The 9,421-nt window shown below is 41.7% G+C and overlaps 1 protein-coding gene across 1 annotated transcript in view; it reads right to left on the bottom strand.

The window, feature by feature from the left end:
• The window catches only part of LOC104517389 (IQ and AAA domain-containing protein 1-like), a gene marked incomplete at both ends in the record, with an annotated part of 110,517 nt that overhangs the window by 40,763 nt on the left and 60,333 nt on the right, over window positions 1-9,421 (bottom strand). Inside the window, 2 exon segments of the mRNA XM_010162031.1 lie at window positions 2,787-2,848; window positions 9,303-9,398. Coding sequence (XP_010160333.1) covers window positions 2,787-2,848; window positions 9,303-9,398 — 158 coding nt within the window.

The raw sequence follows: 9,421 nt of genomic DNA, 5'->3' as shown, positions 1-9,421 counted from the left end.
GCTGAACAAGCCCAACTCTCCCAGCCTGTCCCCATAGCAGAGGTGCTCCAGCCCTCAGAGCATCTTTGTGGCCTCCTCTGGACTCGCTCCAACAGGTCGATATCCTTCTGATGTTGAGGGCTATATATTTTGTAGCTCAGTGGTAAAAGTGATTAGTGCCATCAATATAAAATCAATAAGTACCATTTTCTACATTTATAGCAAGGAATATTTTATTACCTCACACAACGCATGGCTCCCTTTCACACTGATTCCATTACCTGTTTCCAGGTGACGCAAGATCAGTTATGACTTGTGTAATAGACTCATTCATTAATATCAATTACCTAGAAATTATTTTTAAATTATACAATAATAGCAATCCTAACACTACTATACCTATTCACTTAGCCCTCCAATTAGTAGTAATTCATTAATTCTTCTTGCAATTTACGCTGTTTGCAACAGATCGCCTCATGTCATCAGGAACATACTGGGAATGACCCAGTTGGGGCAACCAACAGTGTACCTGCTACAGTGTTGGGGTCATGGTGTCTAAAGGAGGATTGAGGGGAAAAAACATACAGCGGAAATGAGCATTACTTCTCCAGTGGAGTTGTTTAATCCCATCTCCATTAGTAGCTGGAAATAGTTCCCACTGCTAGAAGCTTTAATACACATACATTTGTATTTGGTTATCTTTTATTGGTGTGGATGTTCTCCACACTATGCTGGAGGGTTTTTTTAAGTATTCATGTCAATGATGCTTTTGGCACTAGGTTCTACAAATTGATATTGCTTCAATGATTACATAAAATGAGTCTGTTGGAAATTCTTCATGCATTGTTAGTACAAACAATACCAATTTGACCTCTTTAGGTCTTTCACTGTTTGTGTACTTCCTGCATCCTCTTCCTTCAATATCTGAGGGTTTTTTTTTTTGCCTTTGTCACCTATGTTAATTGGGATGTTCTGGTATGGCTACAATAAATTTATTTAATATCAACACTCAGCTGGCTAATAAAACTACAGGTATGATTTGAGGTCTGCAGCCTTTTCCTATTTCAGCTGGGAAGCTTTATGTTTATGCAGTGTTAGAGGCACAATTAATGTAGGAGTAGTAATAAGCAAATACAGAATTTAAGGTGCCTTCAACAGCATTTGATTTTGCCATTCTGACTCTTGCTTTCATTCTCAGTAATTTTTATGTTGAGTATGCATCATAAAACCAGCAGAAGGTAGAATGGGACTAACCTGACAGTTCTGCTGGGAGCATGACTTCTACTTTTCCTGTCTTATTATTTTTACTGTGCAAGCTTAATGATGCATGCCCTGAGTCTCCTCCAAGTAAGCATGATGTGATCAGTCTCTGCTGACTAAAGCCCCCTGTGGCCCCTCCACTATGCCAAAACAGAGATGAACCTGAGCTTTTTTTTTTGGTTATTCCTGAAATGCTTCCCTCTTGCCTGCTCAGCAGGGAAGAGCAAAGCACAAAGCCAGAATGCCACATAAACTCTGATTAAAAGCCAGCTACTAAAATGCTTGTGTTCTTAAATGGCTGGATGTTGTATTAAGTTTATATGTGAAGAAGCAGGTATGTGCAAGAGTAACTTTAAAAGCACAGAATATATGCATCCTTGTTAGACTTTGGCACTGCTCTTGTAAGAGAGGTCATGCTCTGTTATAATCCATGACACATTTATTTTAAATATTTGCTTGGAGAGGATTATTTTATTTTAAAGCAGGTAAAGAGATCATTGACTGCATCTTCCTAGCATCCAAATGATCTAGTCCAGGTCTTGCACAGATGGATTTGTGAGGTGAATCCCCTTCTGCAGGGATTGAGCGTGTATGTCTTCATGCTTTTCTCCAGCCCTGCTCTCTTGGGAGCTGGGTCTGTTCCTGCCCCACACTGCTGCTGGGTCAGCAGCTCCCAGCAGCGATATCGCTGCATAAGTGTCTGTATTATGTATACAGGTGAAAAATGGCCAGATTATCAGTGAATGTACCACAAGACCCCTGAAAATGCAATGGCAAAAGATGAAAGCCTCTCAAGCCCTCCAACTAAGAGTGCTTAAAAGAGCAAGGATACAGAAGAAATTGCCAGGTCTGCTAGAGCTCTTATTGATAAATAAGACTAATTTATGACATGTACATTATACCTCAGACATGAAGGGTGATTTATAGAGTACAGGGGCTTGTCTGCAGCCTCTCTTATCAGGCTTTAGCTGGGATGGAAAATCTGACAGTCAACAAAACTGCCAGCTGCTTCTGCACCTGCAGAGAAGATGGGAAAGAGGCAAATGGGGCCAATATCCTGCCTATGTTACGTGTGTTTAGCTTTACATACAGGAATTAACCTGCCTGGAGTTAATGGAGACTGTCCTTAGCGGTGGTGTTGCAGAATGGGGATCTTAATTTGCATGTGTTGCTGAAGGTGGGGAAAACCAAGTTCTGTGCTGGCCAGCATTAAAGCAGTGTTTTATTGCCCTGTATTTGTGGTGCTGTGAATCCACCAGTCTGGGAGCGGCAGTGGGAAGGTTGTGGTGTTCACTGGGAATGCAAAAAAGGTTTTAGCTACAGTGTACATGCTTCAAGTTTGTAAAAGATGTTTAATCACCTAGGCTTTCTGTGGGTATTTATAGCTTAGTGAAGAGGTTTTATGTACTGTAGAGCTCGTGATGCTGGTAAGCGCAGCAGTGTTGAGAAGCTCCTTGTATAATTAAACACTAAAAGGGGTGATAGCGTATCTAATGCAAAGAGGGTGCCATCTCCTTGAACCTTAGGTCAACAGGTCCTCTCTTTACCTGTCAGGAGTTAGGTCTTCCTCCATCTCAGGTATCTTTTTCCTCACGGTCTTCATCTTCTTCTGAGGACCACAAAAACAGGAATTAGTGAAGATAGTACAGATGTATATATATTTGAATGTACTACAGAGTGAGGACCAGAACAGCAAATGCTTTGGCGTTTCAATGTGACCTTTGTTATTGAAGGAACCCAAAGGGAAAAATCGTATCCTTGAATGCTCCAGGGGACCAGAGTTACATCCCCATTTATAAAAGCACAGGAGATATCCACCTCCCCAGTGAGTGCCCTAGAGCACCATACTTCAAAGTGATCAGTCCCGCTCCTTCCAGTGGAGTTTGCATACAAAAGAATCCAGGGTCATTTGCTCTGAGAGAACTCTTCTTTCCTTCCATTTTTTGGAGCATGACTCTGGATAAGTGGGTATGGCCCTTATCCAGGAGGGAAGCAGGCAGGAAAAGGGTGTAGGGTCCAGCTCCAGAGGCTGTTCATGGTGGTTTTTTTTGATACATTAGGTAAAGTATATAAGCCATTTCCCTGCAGGTCACGCAGGGTGCTTATAGCCAGACCAGGACCTGCAACCAACTCTCCTGAGTCTTTGGCTAGCCTCTTAACCATTAGACATCCTTCTACTTCTCTCTTAATGACTCAGGGAAGAAGCTTGCAGAGGTCAGAAAAACATGACCTGCTCTGCTCTTGATATCTTCACCACACTTTCACTATGGGAAGATTTTGACTTGTGTGACTAGTTTCTTTACATACTGCAAAAAACCTCATGGAAAACATAAATAAGGAAGATGTGAATCAGTAATGTCAAGCCCCTCCATTAATAACAGCTCACAAGCCATAAATATGGTTAGGGATAATTAGTAGTGGAGAGAGCATCATTAATCCATGTTAGTGCCCACCACTGGTGTCCATACTGAAGTTCTGCAAAGCACTTTAGAATTTCTTCAGTGGAACTATTTACACAGTGACATGGGATTTCTTCAGTGGCTTAAATTTAAGCATGTGCTTAAATGCTTAGTTGATGAAGACAGCTTATTCTTTCCAGAAGTTTATGTTCGCTTTCCTGGGAATAGCGTTGTTTATTATTTTTAACAGTGAATACTTCTGCAGAGCTCTAGAGGCTATGTTGTGGAAATTGCTGTTTTTTCTAGAATGGATCAGCAATGATCAGAAATATATCACATGTATGTTTTCAAGGAGAGTCGCAGTGTAAATAACCTATAGTTCAATCACCTGTTTACAATGCAACCAAGATGAACTAGATGAAAAAGTAAATTAAACCCAGAACTATATGGATAATATAACTAGGAAAATGTGACGTTTTCAAGTTTTGGGTTAGACGAATGCCAACAAGTCCGTATCTGCAGAACTCTACACCTTGGGCTTCTTTACATAAATAAGCTTAGCAGCAAATACTTGTTAGAACATGCCAGTGGGGTTTTGTTTTTAAGACAAGGAATGGGAAGAACAAAGCATATGCCGTGCTGTTTTAACAACTGAGGAAACAGTGAGACTCAGCGGTTTATTTCTGGTGTTCCTCCAGCTTTGCCTCTTTAACCTTTCTTCCAACAAGCTAGAAATTACATGTCATGGGGTCTGACTGGGAAGAAAAGCTCATTTCTACCTATGTAAGACACTAAGCATATGTTGAATTTATTGGCCAACTGGTATTGTCCTCAAGGCAGCTTCACCAATAAAGTAACTCAAGAGCAAAACAAAAATGAACTATGCAGGGGAAAAATGTGTTTTCCTAATTAACATCAGCATTTATGGGAAATTTGGCGAACACTGAGATGCAATAAGGGGAAATATGAATTGTAGACAATGGCTTTCCTCCAAAATGTCTTATTGGGAACTGCTTTTATTTAGAAAATGATAATGTTTAATGAATGTGAACATGCTCATCATTTGTAATGGAAATCTCCTTGTTTCTCTCTCTGAAATGTCAGTCTAGCTTCTGTGTAGCCATCCATTTACTCGGTTATTTTCTGCTTTGGTAAGTTGCATGTCGCGAACTGCATTAGCTCTTTGCTGGCAGATGACAGAAGGCTCTTCCGTGCTCAGCGTGGTATCTTCTCTTACTGTGTGGGCTCGTGAAAAATGTTTTGAGTAGCTCAGAGGTTGCTATGAGCAAACACGGACCTGATTCCAGAGCAGTGTGTCCCCCGTACGAGAAGGGAGAGGGCAGCCAAAATGTCTGAGGGAACGGTCCCACGCTGGATCTGCGTCACCCTTTGGCTGTGATCAGACACGCCCTGCTGCCATCAGCTGTCCGCAGCTCCCACCACTGAGTAGGTGGCAAAGCAAAGAGAGGAAAGTACTCCTGTGGGCTACGGGAAATGACAGCCTATAAGCAGCAGCCTATGAAGTGTTTGAGTGGATTCCTTGGATCATGTGTGACGCTTGGGTGAGAGGCTGAGCAAGTGCGGATTTTTTGCAGGGTGTGTGCATCTGCTACGGACTGAGAAGTCTCTGCTGGCAATGTCATGACAGCGAGCAGCTTCTGATATGTGTCCTGCAAAAATCTTTGGTCAAAGGTGTTCCCACTGATCACTAAGTTCTTGCTAAATGAGGGGCTCTGATCTGTACTCCCTGTTGGAGCTGGTTGCAGCCTCCAAGGCTGGCTGAGAGCTGTGGGTGCTAAACTCCATCACCTACAGAAAATCCATCAGGGATTGTGAATCATTGTCCTTAAACCCAGTCTTTCCTTAATTCTGACCCAGTCTTTCCTTATTTCTCACCCAGCCTGTCTTCTGGCCTTATTCAATACAGCTTGGCTCTTACTGAGTATTTAGGCTGATGTTGACAGACTTGTCATAGACATTGCTATAGTTACCCTCTTGCAGTTTCTTTTGCTTCTGCCCAGCTGTATCAAAAAGGGATACTCCAAGGTGCATTGAGATAATAACAAGCCCCATTTCAGAAGCAATTTTTACATGCTTAGGTTCCCATGTCTCCTCTTTCTGGTTTTTTTCTGAATTCTGGCCATGCCTTTGTGTACGTGTGGGTGTGTTCACAATGGGTTGCTTTACCTGTAGCTAGATCGGAAACAAATTCTTGGGGGAGCAGAGCAGGAAAAGCAGCACAATGGGCTTAATAAAAAGCAGTCTGATAAGCACTTAAATGTAACTTCCAGGTTGGTAACTTGCAGAGAGCTGATCTTCCAGCTCTTATGCTGGGTAGAAATGGAGTTTAAAGGTCTGTGGTGGTGTAGTTGGCTGCAGATTCCCAAGAGAAACACTCTTGGCTGCTAAGCCCTCTGGGTACCATGGTTAGGCACATGGCATACACCTAGAAGAAAGGCTTGTCAAGCTGGTGGGTTTTTTTGAGCCACCCAAATCAGAAGCTTGGGCTGCCAGCAGCAAGGGATGGACTCAGAAGAACAACATTTTGCCAGAAGTTTGTGCTGGCATAAGGATGCCTACTTTGAAAAAAATGCTCTTTCACTTCAGGTGCTTTGTAACAGGCTCCTCTAGGCTGGGTGGGGACTTAAACCTTCTGACACCTGTTTGCCAGCCTTCCTAGACATCAGTGCTCTATCCCTCAGTAGGAGGCAATCTCTCTTCAAGATCCTTCTGCAGCCTCTTTTTACACAGTTGCTTACAGCCCTGGCTTGCTGATCCAGGGCAGGTGACAAGCTGACACTGCACAGTGAAGAGAAAAAGTGTGATTTGAAGCAGAGCTGAGCCACATTTCCCTTGTTTCTGTTGTATCCTCATGCCCTCTCCTGTGACAGTCATCATATCAGGAGCTGTCTGGAGCAATCAGAGCTGTGTCTGAACAAGGACACTTGTGCTCTACATCCTACCAATGCTGGACCATGAGGACAAATAATAGTGGGACAGTCTGTGGGGTGAGATTCTTCGAACGTGGGCAGAGGCGCAGGATCTGTGCCTCGAATGATAGCCGTGTGGCTTGTTGCACTTAGGTGGAAGATAATCAGTTCAGGTATTTCCAGACCAGCCTAACAATCTGGAGATCCACTTGCAATGAGAAGAGTAATTTATCCTTCCACAAAAAATGATTCTTCCACAAAGGTGGCAAATGGGTTTTATATCTCAGGGGCAGTAAGATAGGGTTGACAGGGTTAAGTGTCAGCTTTTAGGGCTATGTAGGACTGGAAGCTTGGTGAGCCAGTGATAAAGTTCAGCTTAGAAAGTGCAGTTCATGGAAATAAAGGAGTGACCTACACATATGTCTGGAGTTGTTAAATTTTGTTTATTCAAGACCTCAGCCATCTGAAACACAGACTGGGAGGGAGCAATTAGCTTCCTTATGCTTTTCTTTAGAGTCTAATTCCAAAATATCCTCACTGAATCCCCTAAAAAAGGGACTTCCAAACAGAATTGCAAATGCAAATTACCTCCTGTCAGTTTTGTGTGTTTTTTTTTTTTAAGCAGACTGGAGAGAGGTTTTTTTTTTTTTAAGTTGTAAACTACTTATGCTAAGGTGTGCTGGAAAAGGCAGAGGACATCTACCCTATTCACCCCTGGGTAGTGTCTCTTCCTTGGCAATAAAAAAGCCCTAGTTCTACTGTTGGTGACTTCTTGAAAATTAGGCAGAAGAAATCCCTCCTTACAGCAGAGGGGATGGCCAAATGTGGCAACCTGAACCTGGGGTAACTGGCCCTACACAGAAAACTCCACTTTTACAGTTCAAAGAAATTACCCTTGCTGACCATACCCCAGAGACAGAGTGCAAAAAAAGGTTTGATTTCTCTGAAAAATACTGAAACCTCCTGAGAGAGCTTTTCTATTCCAAATATCCCTTTGGGGGCATAAAAAACCCTAGTGGATTTTTTTTTTTTTAATTTTACATTGCATAGCTTGGGGGGGCAGCATATGGGACCTAGGATGTGGTAACATGCACCTTGGAAAAACTAGAGGATTGTTGCTGAATTCCAAATTAACAAGCTGCTTCCAGGGCTTTCCAGCTTGTATTATTCTTGTTATATAGGCTAGATTTTCATAAAGCAGATCTGAAGTGTTGGTTTATGGATGGAGATATTTCTGCAAATACTAATTAGAAAAAGCCTTTGCCAATGCTGATCTGACATTTCAAATAGTTTTGCACAGGGAAGCACTGTTTTGACTAAAACTGGATACCTCCTTCCATTCTCTACCCCTAAAATAGAAAGAATTTTTTCTTTCAGAGATAATCTTTGGGGAACTTGTATTATTTAATTAGTACTTCTTTCCCCTCCCTCATTCTCTCAGGCTACTGGCACAACTTGGGAAAATAAAAGTTAAATAACTTCCCTCCACCCAAACCCATTCCAATACTACACTGAACAGAAAAACACCCCAACCCCAACATAAAGCTTTATCATTCCACTGTGACATTTTGAAGCAGAGTTCTGACCACCTGATCTGAATGCCTCTGCCTGTGGCAACTTCGGGAAGATTGCTGCAATATTTTGCCTGTTTATCTTAAGCCTCACTATTTTTGAAACGCTTTTAGCAATCCAACTGGTATCAGTTTTCAGAGTCGCTCCAATCTTGTATTATTAAATTGCCTCTGCACCTTTGTCAGCTGAAAGAGCATTTTTAAAGATAACTGGAATAGAAGTACTGCAACAGCAAGTATTTGCATGCTAAAAGGATTATAGAAATGAAATACAACGTGAGATTTAGGGTTGGCTACTTGCCCTGAGGATTTTAAGTGGATCTGCTGATTGAATGGTAGGGTCTGTAAGCTTTGAGTTATTTTGCACTGACATGATCTATAGTTTAAATGCCTGGGTAAGGAATTCAGGGAACCGTGAGCTGTGGAATTCTGCACAGGGTAATGCTGTGAAACTAGATGTGAACATGACAGTATGCCAGGTTTCAGTGGGTAATACACATTAAGATAATGTATGTCATTAACCTATTTTATATGCTTAAGTAAACTTGGCTTAATTGTGAGTTCCCAAACCCTTCAACAGTAACCAGTAACATAAAGAATGTGTACCTGGCTGTATGTACTCTATGTGTTGTTACAGATAAATGAAGGGTTACACCAAGATATTCAAAGTGAATTTTTACTTTTAGTGTACAGTTCGAAACAAATTAACCCGTCCTCATTTAGAAGGAAAACATCCAGCAGCTGGAAAACTTACTGGCACCCAGATCCATGCCTTCTTTGGAAGGCTCTATTAATCTGAACCTGTCACCTTAAAGACAGGGGCTGCTTGGATTTTTCTGTTTGACCAGATCAGAGGATTTCAACAGGGTGTGTATCCTTCTTGCAAAAATCCGTTCTATCTTGTAATGATTTATCTCTGGAATAGTTCAACTTGTCCTAAGCAATATTAATAAAGTTAAAGAATAATAATAGCTAAAGGAAAAGCCCTGAAAAAAAGCCACAGGTGACCACATTTTTAAATGCTTCCGACTCGAGATTCAGTAAATGTTTAGGGTGGACATTCTAATATTGGTATCTGTGGGACTAAGGTTTGCACTGAATACCACTGTATCTAGGCAGAGAACTACTATTTGCCTTGAATTCTCACATTTTGCTGCTCTTACCTTTTCACCTTTTCTTCCTTTCTTCTGTTTGTCACTCTTCTCTCCATCTACAGCCAGTTTGAGATTCTCCAGTTTCTGTTGCATCAATTCATCAACCTATCCAGACACACAGAGCTGAA

Source organism: Eurypyga helias, unplaced genomic scaffold (assembly GCF_000690775.1).
Source record: "Eurypyga helias isolate BGI_N326 unplaced genomic scaffold, ASM69077v1 scaffold18622, whole genome shotgun sequence".
NCBI classification, from domain to species: domain Eukaryota; kingdom Metazoa; phylum Chordata; class Aves; order Eurypygiformes; family Eurypygidae; genus Eurypyga; species Eurypyga helias.
Note: the sequence above shows the minus strand (reverse complement) of the source record. Positions and strands in the feature narration are given on the sequence as shown.